We start from the raw sequence: 22,114 nt of genomic DNA on the forward strand, positions 1-22,114 counted from the left end.
CCCCTCTCCGGGGAGGAAAAAGTCTAAATTAAAACCACCCCCCCCACTCACCCCCACCCCCCCCCCCACACACACACACACCACCACCCCCCCCCCCACCCCCCACCCACCCCCCCCCCAAAAAAAAGCATGTCTACCGTCCCATTCAACAAAATATAATTATATACTTTTTCCAGTGTCCGCCCCCTCCCCGAAAATTCTACCCCCGCCCCCGAAAATTTCAAGTACCCCCCCACCCCTCTCCGGGGAGGAAAAAGTCTAAATTAAAACCACCCCCCCACTCACCCCCCCATCCCCCCCCCCCACACCCCCCCCTCCCCCCCACCCCCCCACCCACAACCCCCCCCCTAAAAATACATGTCTACCGTCCCATTCAACGAAATATAATTATATACTTTTTCCAGTGTCCGCCCCTCCCCGAAAATTCTACCCCCGCCCCCGAAAATTTCAAGTACCCCCACCCCTCTCCGGGGAGGAAAAAGTCTAAATTAAAACCACCCCCCCACTCAACCCCCCCCCCACCCCCACCCCCCTCAGACGTTCTTACGCGGGGGTGGGGCTTCGACCCTACCCGAAGAATTGTATGCAAGAAACTCTTCACGCAAACCATTTAGATTAGACAACATTTCCTTTTTTTCAATGTTTCAATGACGTCATTACATTACTGTGTGCACTCTCTGGTTTGAGATTATGTTCTACTCTACGCTAAATGTGTCGACGTCATATTTCGTTTTTCGAATTACTGTGCATGTTTTTATTTTCCTTGTGTTTTCTCTAGAGCGTTCTTGTCAGACAGATAGATAGATAGATAGATAGATAGATAGAGAGACAGCGAAACTATTATTATAGATACTATCTTAACCTCTAATCTTCATATAATAATCTAATTTTTTTTTTAGAATCTTAACGTAATTGGTTTCATAAGCTATTCAACGATGGCTGGCTATTCGGGTTAGATGATGTGTGTTATTTTTTCAAATATAGAACAAAGAAAACTATGGCTTAGGTTTACACGTATTCTACGTATTGATGTATTTTGTCTTAGCGTATCAGTTAACCAACAAAGGAATATTTTAACAGGAAGTCAACTTAAAACTAGTTATCTTAACCTCCGGTTGATGTTTAGATGCTAGACTTTACACAAATCAAGAAAATATTTCTAGCAAGGGAATATTTTAACAGGGTGTCATCCTCAAACTAGTTAACTTAACCTCAGGCTGATGTTTAGATGCTAGACAACTCTACAGAAACCAAGAAAATATTTCTAGCAAGTTAATGTAACAAAATACCTTCAGTTGTTGTAACCAACTCGCCTATAAAATATTCAAACCTTCTCTTATTCTACTTTTGTGTTCCTTTACGGAAGTAATTCAGTACATAAATCTATATTTTTTTCCTCCCTTTATTTTTCCTTAAAGTATACAAGCCTAACATTTCGTTTAACATGCTATGTTTTTTATAGCTTCTTTTTTTTTTGTTTCATGAAGTTATGTGGGTCAGAATTTGTAATTTGCTGACACAGTTATCTAGGTCAGAGGTTGTAATTAGTTAACCAAACACGTGCGACCTAGATGAGGGAGTTGCACAACACCTTTCGTTAACTGCACCGTGGTTAGCCATCAAGTTAAGTGATTGTGTTAATAGTGTGAGTACTTATACTCAACTTGCGTGAGGAATAACTAGAAAGGGAAGTATTGCTCACGGTAATGAAGTGTGGTCAAGACCGTTTAATTATCTTTTAATTAATGTAATGATCTGGCTGTATGATGACCACTTGAGTGTGAGGCATGAAGTTTGTCCAGGTCGCAGTACTCGAGGAAGTGGGGCGCGGCACTTAGCTGTGGTGTGTGGTGGTGGACTCTTAGAAACGTGCCACAACTGCCGTAGTTGTACATTGCACCTGGTGACACGTCATATATATATATATATATATATATATATATATATATATATATATATATATATATATATATATATATATATGCATATATATACATGTATATATATAATATATATATACATATATATATGTATATATGTATATATGTATATATATATATTATATATATATATATATATATATATATATATATATATATATATATATATATATATATATATATATATATATATATATATATATATAGGTATATTATATATATTATATAGGTATTTTATATAATTATATACATATATATATACATATATGTATATATATATATACATGTATATATATGCATATATATATATGTGTATATAATATATATATATATATATATATATATATATATATATATATATATATATATATATATATATATATATATATATATATATATATATATAATATACTATGATTTTTTTTATTCATTTGACTTTCAAAATAATGAGAGACTGTCAGAGCAAGGGGTTTCTGTCAAACAGAATCGTGTTTTAAAATTTGCAAAAATTCATGTGTCGAAATAAATATAAGAGAACCCCCTTAGGAAGAATAACTTTATTTTCTACATAAACCTACTCTACACTGGGCATTAAATTACATCATCGTCAGATGATTCAATATTATAACCAAGAGCAAAAAACTTCATTCACTGTAGCGTTTTCAATAATCCCTATTTTATCCCACTTCAGTTTTTGAGGAGCGTTTCGCTTAGTTTAGGTTTCGCGCCGGTAATTACTCTAAACCATTTCCCCGCGCGGCTGGATGAAACTTGAAGCAGACGATACAGAACTCCAGACCACTCACCGACGTGCTTTTGCGTGAGCTTAATTGCGTTCCCATCTGCTCAGTCAAGTGTGACGGAAATAGAATACCTGTCCGAGCATTTTCATTATTCCATTTCCGCTGAAGAATATTTCCGTGTTATTTACAATTCCAGATATTTTTTTCTCTTTATATTACATGGAACTTTTTTATTTATTTTTTTTATTTTGCTGCTATTTGTGCTATTTGGGGTATTGATATTTGGGATATTTTAAGATTATAAATGGAATCAAAATAAAATTGTAATTAGTACAACATCCGGGCAATTAAATTACTTCTTCGTCCTGATTTATCACTGTGGGTTGTTGTTTTTTTTAAACTCCCTTGCGTAGGCTGTGGGCCAAATTACGGCAATTAAGTTTAGCCCGACTGTACTGAATATAATCAGTCTACTAGGACTTTTACTTTTTACAAACTAAAAAAAAATGTTTTTTTTTTTAAAGTTACTTTTTGCATTTTCCTCGATTGCCAACTTCACGTGGTTTAAATCCGAGCCTTTAAACCGGAAGTGATCTTACAATTAACCATATCTGTATTTTTTAAAAACAAATATTCATTTTTCGTTCACTTTTCTTCCCCTTCTTGGTTGTACAAAGGTTATGAAAGCAAATCCTTTAAGAAAAGCAGGCTGAAATCGGAGTCAATGGCCTCAATGGCGCACAACCAGTTGACTCGTATACTTAATTGTGTTGGAAAGGGGATCCCTTCAAACGCTAAAATTAAGAATGAAGGAAAAGAAATAATTTTATAACTGAACAGATTTTATGTAAATTGTTTTAAAACAATGAAAAACATTTTATTTCCATTACATAATCAAATACAAACATCGCCTACCTGACCTCGATCCTTCATCTTTTAACCCACTTCCTCCTCCCCCGCTGTTGATTTTATTTAAACACCCATAAACGGATTATCTAGAATGTAATTAAATTTTCTTATTAAAAATACCTTAATGCTCACTGGACACGAGCGTTAGCTTGTAGTGAGCGAATTTTGCAAGGGTTTTCTTTTGCTTGTTTCTTTAGGAAATTTAATGAAGATGTTTGTTTTTGTAAGATTGTACTTTTTAATGTGGACTTAAGTCTCTGATTAATGGGTTGTGAATTTTTGATACAGTTATCTCTAGAGGTAATACATTCGATAGAAATTGCAGGTAATGTTTCTATACACGAAGGATAGAACTTAATTCAGCCTTTATGACTGAGATTTGATACATTAGCCGTTCTTTTCATCCCATAATTTATAACTTTTGTTTCATATTTTTTAATGAACATTTACAGATATTTCTTTTTAACAATTTTTTTTTTAAAATATGGCTAGAAATGATTTGATACTCGGCGAGACATTTACTCAGTCTGTTAATTGAGTTAAAATTTGTTGTCGTTTTAGCTCTCCGTCTCTCAACAAAGCCATAGTGTGGTGTATGACTAAATATACGCGTTGGTTTGTTCTAGAAATATCCACGATTTCAGTACAAAAAGTTCTACGGGGGATGAAATTATTTGTTTACAATTATTAATTGTTTGTTTATAATATTGAATCATCCGACGATGATACAAATGTATGCCATGTTTTATAATTTAAAATATAAGTTCGATTAAAACTCGGATGATTATCTATACCGCATAATTCATACAGCTTTTGTTTAAATTTAAAAATAGAAAATCAAACAATTAACAAAATGAAACTATATTAAGTTTACCCCTGATCCTTAAATTAAAAATGCGAAGTTGTTAATAATTATTTATAAATCATGTTTATTAAGTTACTATAAGTTACTAACCAATATATATATTGATTATAACCCTAATCAACTGCTTCTACTAAATTCACTTGAACTAGTTAACTGACTCACAAAATTCGCAAAATTAGTAATCGGAAATTATTTATTCCATTTCAAACAAAACCCCGCAGTATTTAGCCAATCAGAAACACGCGGGCGACGGGGGTATTTTTAGCATTTGTGATGAGAAAATAAAAAACTTTTCCTCTGTGTGCGGGCATCGTTTGGGCTGTGGCTGACATGGCCCTTTTGTTCGCAGCCTTTTGTCGATCCCGACACATTTTTATCAGGAAAAAAATCGCCTGTCGAAATAAAAATTGAATTAATAAAATATGGATATAGGTTTTTTTTTCCTTTGTGTCCGAAAAAAAAATGGATTCGAACGCTAAAAGCATTGATTCGCACCATTTTGTGATTCAATTTACATTGCAAGATTTCATGCAGCAAAAACCCTTAAAGAATTTTTGGACGGTGTAAAGTTTATTACATCCCTATAGATGATGCCGTCATATACATATATAAATATAGGTATATATATATATATATATATATATATATATATATATATATATATATATATATATATATATAGACCTATATATATACATATGCATATATTATATCTATATATCTATATATGCATTTATATATATATATATATATATATATATATATATATATATATATATATATATATATATATATATATATATATATTGCATTATATATGCATATATACATATACATATATATACATACAAATACACATTTATACACATATATAGGGCGTATATATATAATATATTTATAGGGATTATAATATACTTTTTATTTATTAATGTATATAACTATAATTATTTATCATATTCCTATATATATTTATGTCAGAGGCGTAGCGACCCTTCCCGGCGCCCGGGGACATACTTTCAATTTGGCGCCCCCCTCGGGAGCAAATTTTCGATTTGCACCCCCCCCCCCTCGAACTTTTCATTTGCACCCCCCCTCAAATTTTCGATTTGCACCCCCCCCTCGAACTTTTCATTTGCACCCCCCCCTCAAACTTTCGATTTGGCGCCCCCCTAAGGTCGGCGCCCGGGGACATATGTCCCCCCCCCCCGCCCCCCCCCTCGCTACGCCTCTGATTTATGTGTGTGTTTGTATGCATATGTGCATGTGTGTGTATGTATTAGAGTGCATGCGTGTGTGTTCGTGTTCTAACTGATTCGGTGTTTTGAGCTAATCTTGCAAACACCATCGCACATTATCGGATATCGCATTCAACATCTTGATTAATTAGGGAACCAGATCGTAAGCCAATTTCTCAAAACATTTGAACCCGGCCTGTGATCAATCCATTATTTTAGCCCGCGCCTTTAAAGAAAAAAGGGGACGCTATCCATGCTTTGTTCCCTATGGTTTTGTCCATATGCTGAATACATTTTTTCTTCAGATCAAAGGGACGTTATCCATACAGTTATCCGCCCTTGCTTTGTGCTATTCGTATGTGTTCCTCACTACTGAATTTGAATTTCTAAAGGAGTTAATTTGATAAGGAAAATTGCAATAAATTTAACGGCTGTTTTTTATTTTGTTTCCGCGGTCTGAACTTGATAACCTTGTGTGTTTTATACAGCTGCTGAATGAGGTGGGGTGGGTGTTGGGGTGTGGGGGCGGAGGTAGGGTTGGGTAGTTTGGGAGTTGGGTTATGAGTTATGGGGTGTGGGGGTTGGGAATTAAATTTCGGTTAGGTTTTAGAAACAAGATAGCGGTGTCGGAATAGCCCTTAGTCTTTTCCCTCTTTTTAAAAAATTTAAGCATAAAATAAATTGGGTCTTTTTTAAACATTGAATTTTTAAAATTATTTCAGCTGCGTTTAAGATTTAGATCAGTGGTTCTTAACCTTTTTTAGAGTACCGAACCCCCACCAGTTTCATATCTGCATTCACCGAACCCTTCTTAATAGTTCTATCGTCTGCACTGACAAAATGTAATCGTGAATCATATGAATAGGGTGTGTGTCTTGACCTCCGCCGAACCCCTGAGATATACTCACTGAACCCCTGGGGTTCGATCGAACCCAGTTTAAGAACCACTGATTTAGACACCTTACAGAAATGACCGCCATATAGGCTTATTTAACTGACATGACAACTGCCACATAGGCTTGTTTAGCTGACATGACAATGCGCTTATTGTTCAGCTAGGATAGACAGCAATCACAACACTGGTTAATGAAAGATTTGCGTGTACTATTAAGGAAGACCTTCGTTAGCTTATTAACCGTGGCAGACCGCGTTAAAAAAATAATAGGAATTTATTTTTCAGCATCTTAAATTGCGCCAAATTATTCAGTTAATTTTGAATCTTTTATTTCGTGACATTAAAAAAAAAACAATTTTGATAATTATTTTATTGTATTTTATTTTAAAAATAAAATGTTTTTCTATATTCTAAATAGATAAAGATGAAGCACTTACATTAACATGATATGACAGAAATTCACCTATATCCCCCCCCCCCCCAACCCTTCCACCCCCACCCAATTTAACAAAACCACAAGCAATAATATCTTGACTTACTTAAATTTTTGACGACCCCTTTTTTTTAAATTAACTCGATCAAGCGACGTTTTCTAGTTTGTTTGTCACACTTTAAAGTCCATTTCATCAAAGACTAAAACATGACCATAGACCTACGCCCCTTATAGGGCTTCGCTGTGAATTGGTTGTCCATTCTGAGTTTGATTCTGCTTGGCGGATTTTATAAAGTAACTTAATTTAATTTTTGCTTCCAGAAAACTACTGTGATGGGGGGGGGGGGGGGTGAGACAAGATGTGTGTTGTGTCTATTGGTTCAGGGTCGGGGGAGTGTGTTGGTGAGCAAAAGGAGAGGGGTGGAGGGAGAGAGATTAAGAGAGAATGATAGAACATTACATGAACAACACAAAATATAAAGAGACACACACAAAGAGGGAGAGAGAGAATGAAAATAAACATCATAAGACATATAGAGAGAGACACAAAAAGAGGGGGAGAGAGATTGAGAGAGAGACTGGGAGAGAATGAGAGAGAGAATGAGTAGAAAGTGAACAGCACAAGACAGACCCACATAGAGGGAGAGATATAGAGAGAGAGAATTGAGAGAGTATTACATAAACATCACGCGACATATAGAGAGACAATAAGAGGGGGAGAGAGATTGAGAGAGAGACTTTGAGAGAATGATAGAGAGAAGATAGAACAAACAACAGCAGAGACCCACGCAGAGGGAGAGATAGAAAGAGCAAATCAAAATGTGTGCATGAATTTATGGAGGTAATTTATTTTCGGAATTTTCGCACCGTATTGTTTTATTTGACAAGGCGTGGGCGAGTTATTTTTTATTGAATGTAACGAAATATTCCGATAGAGCTAACAGCATTAAAAAAAAAAGATAGAGAAAAAATATTCTATAGAGCTAAAAAATGTGGGGGTGGAGGGTGGTAGTGTACTTCATTACATACAAGCATACACGACAGCATACAAGTGCGCTGTGCTTTATAATGTAAGCGAGGGCGTGGTTGCGTGGACCCTTACATTTTTCAGGGTTATACTAAAGTGTTGAGCAACAAATGAAAAGTTTAAAATTAACTTGTACATTTTTAGTTTTTTTATATGAATAGATCTATTTTTAAAATGTGTTATTGTATGTTTGTTTGATTTTTGGGGTTTATTTTTTACGAAAAAAGCTTATCCAATCATGTTGCTCGTACCTTATTAATAGAGTGACATCCCTTTAAAAACAAAAATACACACAGACGGACTTATTATTATCATAAGATATGGGAGACAATACACTTTTACAATTATTTTTTAACAAAACAATAGATTTATTTTAAAAATTTAAAAATTCTAATTTTACCCCACTATTTGCATAAAACAAAACAAAAAAAATTAATTGATTGGAAGTCGAGTGAAGATATTTCAGTCAGACTATAATTTATCGTCTGCTAATTGGAGGCAGGCGTGGCTTGTTTCCTGTTGACTCAAGCTTGTTGTTTTTTTTTTCAACATGAAATCAGGTTTGTGCTCTTAGACGTACAATACAAGGAGAATCGTAAATAGATCTTTTTGTACACACTTAGTATAAAAAAAAAAAAAAAAAAAAATGTACACACTTAGTATGGTAAAAACTGTAATACTAAATCGAATTCACAACTGACGCTATAAATTACGTGTCTGAGGCGAAAAAAAAACGTAGATAGTTTATACATACAAGAAATAGATGGTATGTATGGAACAATTATTAGATGAAGGTTTTGAAAGAAAAAAAAATGAGCTTGTGAAGGACAAATTTGATGTTGTTCGTAAATATAAATACAGTTAACTAAAAGGTTGTTTGAAATGTGAAGCTAATACTAGACAATTATTTTGTCGGAACTATCACGCCTTACCCCCCCCCCCTCCCTCACCTCTAACCCTTCCCACCTTCTCCCTACCACCCACACTATTTTATTTTATTTTCAAAATCATTACAAGGGTAGAGAACTCTAATTTAACCAACGTCGCAGGAGTTATTACCAGTTGTTCTTTTGTTTTAAAAATAATTTTTAAAGTTCTTTTTTTATTTTTTAATTAGCTGTTTACAAAATGTTAAGTTTCTATTGAAAAATAAAATTTAAAAACCTTTAAGATCATACTTAGTTTTATGTTTCAAAAGTATCTATAAAAAAAGGTGGGCGGGGGGGGGGGGTCGAGTTTGATAAAACATTTGCTCTGAATTTTTCTGAGCTTTATCTGAAGTGAAAACTGATTCTAAAGTTTGAATATTATGAGAACTTAGTGGATTTCAATTTGAACGCTTGTTTAATTCTGTCTAATCACATCTTAATTAAACCCTCGTGTTTTCCCTAGAAAAGATTCCATTATGATTTAATTACAACTCACCGTGGCGATAAATTAAATAGATTGTTGACATCATAATTGGACATCAGTAGATTTTTATTTTTGTCATTTTAATCAGGGTTACCTTGGGGTCATTAGCGGCAGTCTACAGAGTGGGAGGGTTGTGACAATGTACAGAGTGGGGGGGTTGTGACAATCTACAGAGTGGGTGGGTTGTGACAATCTACAGAGTGGGTGGGTTGTGACAATCTACAGAGTGGGTGGGTTGTGACAATGTACAGAGTGGGGGGGGTTGTGACTATCTACAGAGTGGGGGGGTTGTGACAATCTACAGAGTGGGTGGGTTGTGACAATCTACAGAGTGGGGGGGTTGTGACAATCTACAGAGTGGGTGGGTTGTGACAATCTACAGAGTGGGTGGGTTGTGACAATGTACAGAGTGGGGGGGTTGTGACTATCTACAGAGTGGGTGGGTTGTGACAATCTACAGAGTGGGTGGGTTGTGACAATCTACAGAGTGGGTGGGTTGTGACAATCTACAGAGTGGGTGGGTTGTGACAATGTACACAGTGGGTGGGTTGTTCTGCGGCAATCAACAGTGCTGTAGTTGTAGTTGGTATGCTTCTCTACTATTGGCGCTGTATTTTTAGTCTGTTGGGGAATATAAATCGATCCTCCGGAGGTGATGTGATAGTCTTAATTAAATCATTTGAATGTACTTAAATGAAAATAAGTTACCTATTGTATATATATATATATATATATATATATATATATATATATATATATATATATATATATATATATATATATATATATATATATAAGTGTATGTGTGTGTATGTGTATATTCATCTTGATTAAGATATCTATAAAGAGACATTTAGATATAGGTCTATATATAGAGAGATACATAGAATTATATAAATACAGAGAGAGAGAGTGATAGATTTATATATATATATATATATATATATATATATATATATATATATATATATATATATATATATATATGTATGTATGTATATGTATATATATTATACATATATTATACATATATATATAGAGAAAGAGAGACACATAGAGCGAGAGAGAAAAAGAGAGAGAGAGATAGAGAGATAGAGAGAGACGCCTTTTGATACGCTCGAATTAATTAAATTTGACCACAGACTGTAGCCAAATTTATATTCTGATTAACATTGTCTTAGCAAATATCTAGAACACACTTGCCTTATTATAAATTATAACGGGATGCGGTACGCCTATTTATACGGCGTATTTTCCCAGAGAAAACACCAGGGCCCTATGTCGCCCGACCCTTGTGCCCCAGGGCCGGGCTACCCTTCAAAGTTATCCGGGGCTATCAGCGCCTACGTCACGTGCGTGGCCCGGGTGAGGGAACCATGTTGGTGAACATGACTTTTGGAGGGGCTAATACGGCTAATTCAGTGCGGGAGATGGTCCATGCAACAATGCTAATTTCCTGGCACCTTGACTCGAACCCCCCGGGGCGGGGGTATAAAGATCTGGGTGTTCTATGGAACTGACTTTTACATGTTTGTTTCGTAACCCCGGTGGGGATTTTTATTCACGTTTTTATATTTCTCATTATTTTTCTACTAGGTGTTAAAAAGCTTAATTTTTTTTTATCTTAAATGATATTAAATGGCATAGCGTGGACTTACGGTAAAGTGCACAATTTCTAAACCAAAAGAACCGAGTTCGAACCCCGTCGTCCCATACCCCACTGTAAGTAAAGTATAATTCCCCTTCCAAACTTGGCGGTTTATGGGGCAATGAAGTAGAATTCACCTGTTTCTGTGACCTCGGCTTATGAAGGGATAGTGAGTTCAGTTCAGTACTATGCCTAGCCGCCTTTACTTTCCTTAACGTTAGTTGGGTACCTATCATGTATTTAAAATTGTATTGACCAGATTTTTGTTCTTGTCCACAGGAAGAGAAGTTGTTGGGGTCCCATGTGCGCGATGGGCAATATGGGAGCACACGCAGGGATGAAAGCTGCTCGCCAAGCCTTATTGGTATATCTACGCGCATGCGCAGCAGATCCCAAATGTTCACCAGGTCAGTTTATTCAAAACTTAGGAAAACCTTTTTTTAAAATAGTTAATGCAAGGGGAAGTAAGCACCAATGAGTAGATGTACTAAAAATAAACAAAAATAAAAATAAAATTAAATAATTATTTAAAATTAAAAAAAAAATTATGAAATTATTTTTTTTAAAAACATAAGCTAATGCAAGAGACACGTATATGAACACATTTAAGAGACGACGATTATAAGAGCCGATGACCGTCTTTCATTCTTGAAAAGGATAATTGCGGTACATGATCGTTTACAAGAATAAAATACTTAATAAAAGCTTGCTAGAATGTATCTTTCAATGTACAATCTACAATCTCAAGCCTCGCTACGAAAATACGATTTTCAAAGCGCATTTTAATACAATATTTGAAAAGCGTAAAATTGGTTATTTTCTAATTTTTCTATAAGCCAGTTAACGCGAATTAAATAATGAATATCCCTTTAATAACAATTTTTAACTTTCCTACCTAAAAAAGTATTCAATTTTGACTAAAAAAAAAGAAAAAAAGTAGATTAGGTTCTAAAAATAGCTCGATCACGTGATCTATTTATAGCGGCAATGCATAACTTCCGCAACATGTAAACAACACATGTTTATTAGAACTAATTAAACAAGCACCAAATAACCCAGGACTGCGTCGATATTTTTTTAAACTATTATCTGCGAGATCAATACACACGACGCCAGGGTTGTGTCAGGATAATCGATAACCCGGACCCGTGTCTGATTGATCTCTTAAATCACCCCATGTGTTTACTTTTTTTTTTTCTTTTTTTTTTTTAATATTAGGTCAAGCGCATGAATATCGCGTCTCCGTTAAGCTCCTGGTTAAGGTTAAAGTTTAGATAAGAGCTTAGAGTTAATGACTATAACACGTGACCAAACATATTCAAAAGACTTGACCTTTAAATTATCGCTTTAATAATACGCTCACTTATCAGGGGATATAACCCAACTTAAGGGATATAACTCTTAATACTATTCTTGAATATTAGAAAGAATAATATCTCTAAAATATTATTCTTCCTAATATTCAAGATTTTTTTTTTAAGAGTTATGTCCTTTGAGTTGGGTTACATGACTTGATAATAGCGCTTGCCTCTGCTGAAGACATTTCAAATTCTAGGGATTACGGCGTGTATTTTCTGTTTGTGTTTCTCTCCCTTGGTTTATTCTCTACTCAGTTTTCAGGATAAGTACTGACACGCCTCATTGCACACGCGATTATAGCTCGCGGTTAATTTAACTATCATTTTTTTTACTAAAACAAATTAGGTCAAGAACTTCTGTAATTTAAACTCACCCAAGCAAATCTATAGTTCTCGCAAAAAAAAAAATTAAGAAAAAAAAGCCAAAAAAAAGCGATCAATTTTGAAGGGTCTATTTATCTTTCGCGTAGGGACTATTATTTTTTAAATTAACAGTGAATTTCTTGTAATGTTAGAAGCGTCGCTAGGGTTAAGCTAGTGTGTGTTTTTAGTACTACAAATAATGGTATTTCTGTAAACATAAGCGGAAAGCGAAAAGCTTGTTGTTTAAAAATAGTATTTATAGTTGGGAAAAAATCGCGGTTCAGTCAAGGCTCCGAGTTATCTCAGGGCTAACCAAGAGTCACCATATCTTGCGTTTCTCCTCTTCTTAAATCTGTAACAACTAGCATTCGTTTCGAAAGCAAAAAGTTTAATTAACATTATTAATTTATATAAGGTTAATCTTATTTTATTTGATTGTTTAAAAATGTAATAAACAAAACCTACGTATTTCCGAAAACAATTAAGTTATCAAATTTAAACATAGAAATTTATTTTAAAATTTCTTTGCAAAAATTATCAGGCTTTTAAATTCCAAAATGTTTTGACTCAGCTATTTTAAATAATTACCACTACATCGAAGTTTAATATTTCATGTTTTAATGAGTCCCATATCCAATTAAACTCCAACAGACGAAATTAAATACATTTGATATTTATTTGATATTTATCAGTCTATCAATGCCTACACGAAGAGTTGTCGCTCTTGTTAGGGGAAAATTTAGGCGTCTAGGCGGTGTCATTAAATAGTCTTTAATTTTTTTTTTAAATCTTCATATAGTCATTCAAGTATCGTAGGTTAAGGTTTTTGTATTTTATACCGAAAGTATGGATGGGTTGGGCATTCGTATAGCTTCCCACCTTACACAGCGCATAATATTAATATTTTTATAAATCAAATATAGCTTGTACTAGAAAAAAAAAAGATGTTAGCATTTACATTTTTTTTATTTTTTAAAAATGATTTTCTTTCTGATTGGCAGTTTTTTGGGTTTTTTGGTTGTTGTTGTTTTTTTTTTTTTTTTTTTTTTTTTTGGCACATTGAATAAATGATTCAAATTTTAAATTGCATGTGTGTTTATTTGCCGTGATTGATAGTTTGTTTTTTGTGATTAAAAATGAACATAATTTTTTTAAATGTTTGTGTTTGTTTCCTTGCAGGTAAAAGACGAAGAAGGAGTTTACCGAACGTGTCAAGTCTCAGTAAAATCCTGCGGATCGACAGACGGAGAACGTAACCCTATAACTTACAGTGATCCTCATGTTATTCCTGTATGGGCCCTGTAGACAACAGGACAGACTTTGAAATTGTGACTACTGTTAATTTATTGCTTTATATTATTTATTTCCTACCTTGGATAATTTATTAAATGTTTTTGCATTTATTAAAAGCGAAGTTTTGCTTTTTCCGTGACTGGTGTAGAATAAAAATGTCGGGATTTCGGATTGTTATATTTTGTTTTGAAGTTAGAGTTTATTCTCTGAATGATAAAGGAATCCCAACCTTGAAATCAGAGATTTTTGTATTTATTATTTATTATTTTTAAGTCCACAACATATATGTATTAAAATTTTGAAATTAATTTTTTTTATCCATTTCCAATTTAGTTTAAAAAGTAACACAAAAAGCAAATTGTTTTATTTCAAAATGAAATGTGTTATCGAAGATAGGCTCTTGTCTAGTTATAGATTTAACAAAACTTTATATTATTAATTAGCTAATATATTTTTTTTAAAGAAAAATATTTACCGGAAAATATTAGGTTAGTAATATTTTGAATTGCCATGAGGAAAAGGAATCTTACTTTTGATTCATTATTTTGTGTTAACTTCAATGTTAATTTCTTTGTTAACTTCTTTGTTAACTTCCGTTCTTTGATGACTGTTAAAACAAAGTTGTGTTACCCGCGAGTTGCTTTCACCGTGTGTACCATAGCGTTAGAGCCCCTGATTTGTGTTACCTAGCAACCATCTCACTGTTACCATGGGAACCCAGTTTTGTTGTCATTTGTCAAAACCCTGTCGTCTGCTTACAGTGGGAAAATTTTGGAAAAATTCAAAATGTTGAAATTAATTTATGCTTAAACTTTATTTATTTGACGATTGTATTTTCAATTTTTTTTTTAGATTTAAAATATGTCCATCTTTTCGGAGTTTTCGTATTCAAATTACTAACATTTGTATATGCGAATTTTTTTTATTAAAATATGTAATTATTTTTAAAAATATTATTTATTTGAAACCAATATTAATTTATCATATCCTTAAAAATTACAATTTCAAAAGAATTTAAACATAGACTGAAAATAATAAAAATATGAAATGGAACGGATTTTATTGATTAATTTATAAACACATATTACTTTTAATTTTAAATTTCGACCGTGGGTGTAATTTTATGTTCGAAAATATTTTCATGAAATTTGTGTTATATTTACACGGCTAAAGACGGGAACCACGTGGTTTTTGTGTCGCCCTCCATATAGTCTCGGGCTGTGAACATTCCATAGACAAACGAGGTGTATACCCTATTGAAATAATTATTTACAGTCAATACAAATCTCGAATTACTTTATGTTTCACCATTTGTGTAGCTTTAAGATGTCGTCCCTAAAACTTAACTAAACTTAAGGTCACATTTTGCAGGCTAATGAAGATCAGAAAATATAAACTCAACATGTATACTCCCTAACACTTATCCTAAACTTAACGTGACATTTCGTAGGTTAATGAATATCAGAAAATATGAATTCGATATATACTGTCTAACCCTTACCCAAACCTACATTTTAGTTATCGTTTAGACTAATGTCTAAGTCAAATTTCGCAGGTTAACATTAAGCTCTTCGATTTTCGTTCCGAAACATCATCTTCTGAATGATTATTAAATTGTCTTTATTACATAAATTTATTAAAATTATAGTTTTTAGTCAGAACTTTCTACTAATTGCTAAATCCACACAAGAAAAACGACTTAGTTTTATTTTAAAATGTTGACAAATTTTTTTTAATTTAAAAAAAAATCTTCTCATTGCCAAACCAGCCTGAAGATTGAATGCCATATTTAATTTCCAATCCACGTTTGTTCAAGCACTTGTCCTTTTATCTTGGTGAATAGTACTTTAACCGAAATAGTGTTATTTATAGGGACGCACGCAATATTTAAAAAATTGGGATTACTTTTTTTTTTAAATTCAAAACAAAAATTAACCTATACATCGTGAAAAAAAAATAATAATTTGTTTATTTTGCCTTAAAATAGGTTAACGAGGCTAAAAAACTATGAAAAATTAAGAAAATAAATTTTAATTTCGACATTAAGTTCAAATTCTGTATTCTGCTTTTCGTTCAGACTAGAACAAGAATTTTTTAAGTTTAAAAATGACAATTCAACTTGTGGTTTCAGAAATTTTAAAAAATGTAAAGCAAATTACAATTTTTTTTCTAACAACATATCAGAAAACACAATATATTTTTAGATTCGGTCAATTATAATAAATGTAGGAAAATAAAATGCATGGGTCAGTTCAGAATTTGAAGAACTTCTTACTTTTAAATGTTGGAATAGATTCTCCCCAACACACTTAAGTATTACGTGTCAACTTTTATGCGCCATATAGGCCGTTCAAAAGCTAATCTTTCATTAATTGATATAGGTAGGAAAACATTATTTTAAAGACGTTAATACAGTGTTTTCCAACCACGGTTATGAATTACAGTTTATCTTATATCAACAAATGTCATTTTCTTTTATCTCTGTATACAGCACTAACGTTGTTTATCATAAACTTGATACATTTCTGTTTTGAGATTTATTGTAAATTTAGATAACACGGTATTTATGTTGTAAGCAGTCATTTACTAGAACTAAACAAGCGAAATTAATTAAGGTAATTTATTGTATTATTTATAAATATGTATATAAATACATATGTATATAAATGCATATGTATACCAATATATATATGTATATAAATACATATTTATCTTAGACGAAATATTTAAAATACTTACAGAAGTCTTATGCTGTTTATTGGAATAAAATATTTTTAAGTTGTAAGTTTATTGATTCAGTGAGTAAATAAAACATTGACAAGGCTATCATAAAAAGCGCATGAGTTTATTCTATTTTTGTAATACCAGATTTTGTCGTTTCTCTGTAGTGTAATACAATATTTGTGTTCGATTTTTGTTGTGCATATATGTTGCTGAAGCAGAGGAACTCTACTTCATCTGTCTTGGGCACGAACGGGAAAGGTTGATGGTATGTTGCTATAAAGGTGAAAAATAAACGAATAAAAGATAAGTATAAATGAAAACTTTAGTAAACAAATATAACAAAGTAGGCCCTATACAGTTTCTATAAAAACAACTACTGTTTCTATAACAACAATTAGTTTCTATAACAACAACTATTGTCTATAACAACAACTACAGTTTCTATAACAACAACTACAGTTTCTATAACAACAGCTACAGTTTTTATAGCACAATTGAAATTTGTGTTACTCAACTATAGTTTGATAAACATTTCTTTTCTATCATCTTTACAACTTAGATATTTGAAGAGTAATTATTGCAACAACTTGCAGTAGTTATTACCACTTTCGTTCACTTAGCTGAAACGGTACTTAAGTTATCGGTATTTGAGAAAACGGAAAGAGAGTAAAGTACGGGAAATGGATTAAAGAACTGATAGAAACCTGGGTATAGGGTTTAATAACGAAAAGTGGTTTTCTTAACTGAAACGGTAATCAAGTATTATCTCCCTGTTTGCCGAGATGATTGAAACAGATTAACTCTACTTTATCTGCCCCATATGTTTGGGCATGACTGGAAAAGATGATAATGATAATTTCTATCTAACGCTAAAGCACAAAACGTGTTTTTAATCCATTCAGAAATGGCGAATATTTAATTAACAAGATTAATGTTTGTGCCATTCAGAGGTGTAGGTACGGGGTTGTAAAATAATATTGGTAGCTTCCCGCTAAAAAAATCAATCAAGCGAAATTAATTATTTTGCGTTGGTTTAGGTATTTTTTATTCATTAGTTTTTTATACTGCTGTTTGTCTTTTATTCACTAAAAGTTATTAAACAAAATGAATGGCCTGCATGCCTAAGCTTAGGGTGTGGGTATTGCTGGGTTATTTATTCAAGATGAATAGAGGTGGTGAAACATTTGTCATCCAGCTGTAATGTGCTTAAGCTAAAGTATGGGGACAAGTTTTGGCGACAAATCCATGCGACAAGTTCTGATGACAAGTGTTGGGGACAAGTTCTGATGACAAGTTCATATGACAAGTTCTGATGACAAGTTCTGATGACAAGTTCTAAATACAAGTTCTGATAGTAAGCTCTGATGAGAAGTTCTGATGACAAGTTTTGATGACAAGTTCTGATGACAAGTTCTGATGACAAGTTCTGATGACATGCTCTGGTGACAAGTTCTAAATACAAGTTCTGATAGTAAGCTCTGATGAGAAGTTCTGATGACAAGTTCTGATGACAAGTTCTGATGACAAGTTCTGATAACAAGTTCTAATGATCTAATGTCAAGTTCTGATAACAAGTTCTAAATACAAGTTCTGATAGAAAACTCTGATGACAAGTTCAAATGACAAGTTCTGATGACAAGTTCTGATGACAAGTTCTAAATACAAGTTCTGATAGTAAGCTCTGATGAGACGTTCTGGCGACAAATTCAGACGACGAACTCTGACAACGAGCTTTAAGAACCAGTTCTGATGACAAGTTTTGATGACAGGTCCTTGCCACAAGTTCTGGCGACAGTCCCTGATGACAAGTCCATGAGACAAGTTCTTGCAACACGTTCTGATGACGACCTTTTTGGACAAGTTCTGATGTCAAGTTCTAGCGACAAATCATTTCAACAAATCCTTGCGACAAATTCTGCTGACACGTCTTTGCAACATGTCCTTGCGACAAGTTCTGATGATGAATTCTGAAGACAAGTTCTGGTAACAAGTCCTTGCGACAAGTTCATGCGACAAGTTTGTAAACAAGTTCGGACGACAAGTCGTGAAGACAAGATTTGAGAACAAGTTCTGTTAAAATATTCTGACTACAAGTTCTGACTACAAGTTCTGACGACAAGTTCTGATGACATGTTCTGATGACAAGTTCTGATGACAAGTTGTGACAACAAGTTCTGATGACAAGTTGTGATGACAAGTTCTCATGACAAGTTCTTATAACAAGTTTTGATGACAAGTTCTGACGACAAGTTCTGACGACAAGTTCTGACGACAAGTTCTTACACTTTCCTAGCCAGCCCAAACTAAAAACTGAAGTCCCCTTAGCTCAGTGTACACGTTGTTCTGGATAGCTGTCAATGACCTTTCAAGTGGCCGGTATCTCTCGGACTGGTCAGCTCGCCGGTCAGTTGATTCAGTCCAGTCAAACTCAGCCACCATCTGCCAACTAGACGGAAACAATAGACCGGAAGTTAGTCTAGATCGTTCGATGAATAGACGGTACAGGAAACGGTTGATTTCTTCAGTCGATGGGGTGGGGTGGAGAGGGAGGACAAAAGGCGGGGAATAGACGGGATGGGGAAGGAGGGCATAGCGTGATAGGATAGGGAAAGATTTGGGTGGGGGGGGGGAGGATAGGGAAAAGAGATGAGTAAGAGAGGGGTGGGGATGAGAGGGGTGGGAAAATAAGGGGAGGGAGGTTTGAGGGGTGGGTAAGATTGGGGCTGGAAAAAAAGTGTGAAAGGTAAATGGCACAACAACAAAAGAATGAAGCGGTCCACTACTCGGAGTTTCTCTTCCCCCCCCCCCCCCCCGATTAAAATTGGATTTATATAGAAAATGTATACTTTTAACATTCCCCCCCCCCCCTCTGCCTACCCCAGTAAAATTTTAGTCCAACCCCCAAAAAATTTCAAGTGCCCCCCGCGGAGAAATAAGTCTGCAAGAAACACTGCCGCTACTTAATGTAGTATATACCTCCACTTTTCCACTTTGACAATAACCTTTTTTCAAACACCTAATATAATGGTACAATTAACCATAACTGCAAAGACAATGAGGATGTTTTGTTTTGCCTTGGTGCATTACAAAAATACATCTGTAATACGTAGCCCCCTCTTGATAGCCTGGGTACTGCATCCCACTGTACTGTCCAGGTCCCATGGGCATCCCGCCCATCCCTGGGCCGGGCATCCTCATCCAGAGGATGATTTACCCAGAGAAAGCGGGTTCGAATACTTGCTAGAGTTAACAAAGTAAACTAGAAAGATTGTTTGAAGCGAATAGAAACTTATATTTTTAAAGAACTAGATAAAAATGCCAATAAATCCTGCCTTTTTATATATAAAAATGTAGAAAGAAAAGTGAAAAGATAAAATTGTATTTATATTGGTATGAAAGTCAAAATATCGTCAAAATACACACCCATATCAAGCACATTATTTAAATACTTCAAATAAAAATCGCTGTATCGTGTAGTCTGATTATTCACTTCACTTTGTTTTCCATTTTTTTAAAGACAAAAACAAAAAAGAGAAAGTTTTTTTTTCTAAGTCAGCAATGCTTGTTTGACCAAGAACTAACATGTTTGTCAGAAAAAATGTTTTAATGTCATACGTTTTAAGGATATTTTTGTAACTGATGTAAAAGAGTACAATATATGTAAATTTAAACATTAATATCGATTACAGATGCTATCAATCAAGGCGCAAAAATTACAAATTTGTCCAATATTAGGAATGAGCCAGAGTTTTATATAATGGTACTGGTTCGTCAGTACTTTAAGATCCGAGTTAGTATGTTATCCGATGAATTTTTACTGAACCTCAACCTCGAGGTAGATAGACAAGCATAAACAGACCAAACGGGTAAAAAATGCGTGTGTGTAGCCAAACAAGTAGATCACTTATCTTTAGAGCCAATGTTAGTGGTCAAAGATAGCTCAAACAACATCGGTCCTATTCTGAAATCATCGTTATCATATTTTCAAGTTCGTGCCCAAGACACATTGGGCAAATGTTTAAGAATTCATCTGTTTCGATATTCTTGGTATAAGATACAGTGGGGTCAACACTAAACCAAGCCGCCTTAATTGCCCTAAGGTCAATCCGGTATAATAAGAGCTGGTTTGATGCGATATCCTACAGACACGAACCCAGGATCCGAACTCGAGACTTTTGGATTAGCAGACGTAAGCTCTACTACCCGACCACACTGTTCCCATCTACCCTGAAATAATGGTAAAAATTGTTATAATTATTGACCTCAGTGTTAACTGGGCTTACAGTGTAGGTGCGGGTGTTTAGAAAAAAAATGTTATAATTATTGACCTCAGTGTTAACTGGGCTTACAGTGTAGGTGCGGGTGTTTAGAAAAAAAAAGTTATGATTATTGACCTCAGTGTTAACTGGGCTTACAGTGTAGGTGCGGGTGTTTAGAAAAAAAAGTTATGATTATTGACCTCAGTGTTATTGGGCTTACAGTATAGGTGCGTGGGTTTAGAAAAAAGAAATTCGAACAGACACAGAACTCAGAAAGGGGGGGGGGGGGGTTGAAGAAAAAGTTGCTTTGAATCGATAACCTAGAATGGAGCAATTGTTGCCTTTACAAGGACACTCGGCCATTACAGATGGCCTTAAAAGGTAATGGGACATACGGTCACTCGCTAATTAAGCGGTTAACCTTGGTTTTTTTCCATAATAGTGGTTTATTTACGGCACCACCAGGTGGCGTAAAGCCAGATTATATTGCTCTTGATAAAATATATCCAATAATAAATGTATGTGGGTGTCTATGTAGGTGTTAAATATACATAAATTAGATTTCATATTTATTTCTGTTTTGAAATACTTCTATAATTTTGATCTTTTAAAAAAAAATATAGTCGAATATTAATTCTAATCTGTTGTTCTTAAACCCTGATTGGGCAAAAAAAAGGCTTATTTATCACTTCATTAAGTAGCTGTCAATTAGATTTGAAAATTGTGTCCTTCAACTATATAAGAAGTCCTACTTTTCAAAGACAACCACATATTGTTATTGACTTTTCTACAAAAACAAGTTCTAAAACTCGAATATTATCTCTGAAGTCATGACACTATTAATGATTCCTCTAACAAAACTTTCGTAAATTTGTCTTTCAGCGTAATGTTATCTCTTTAAACAGTAAACTGACAATGTATAAATCTTACATTCTAAATCAATTACCTACATCTAGGGGTAAAGAGAACTGCGACGTTGAAACGTGGGCGACGACTTACGAGGGATAAT

At 34.0% G+C, this 22,114-nt stretch overlaps 1 protein-coding gene across 4 annotated transcripts in view; it reads left to right on the plus strand.

Moving 5' to 3' along the window:
* The window catches only part of LOC131955626 (uncharacterized), a 52,503-nt gene extending 37,105 nt beyond the window's left edge, over positions 1–15,398 (plus strand). For all 4 annotated transcript variants that reach the window (XM_059319817.1, XM_059319818.1, XM_059319820.1 and 1 more), the window contains exons 3-4: positions 11,388–11,515; positions 14,009–15,398. In XM_059319817.1, coding sequence (XP_059175800.1) covers positions 11,388–11,515; positions 14,009–14,085 — 205 coding nt within the window. In that variant the 3' untranslated portion in view covers positions 14,086–15,398. The remainder of the gene's footprint in view (positions 1–11,387; positions 11,516–14,008) is intronic.
* The last annotated feature ends 6,716 nt before the right edge of the window (positions 15,399–22,114 follow it).

This window comes from Physella acuta, unplaced genomic scaffold, assembly GCF_028476545.2.
Source record: "Physella acuta isolate Inbredline_101_S28 unplaced genomic scaffold, ASM2847654v3 ptg001088l, whole genome shotgun sequence".
Lineage (NCBI taxonomy): Eukaryota > Metazoa > Mollusca > Gastropoda > Physidae > Physella > Physella acuta.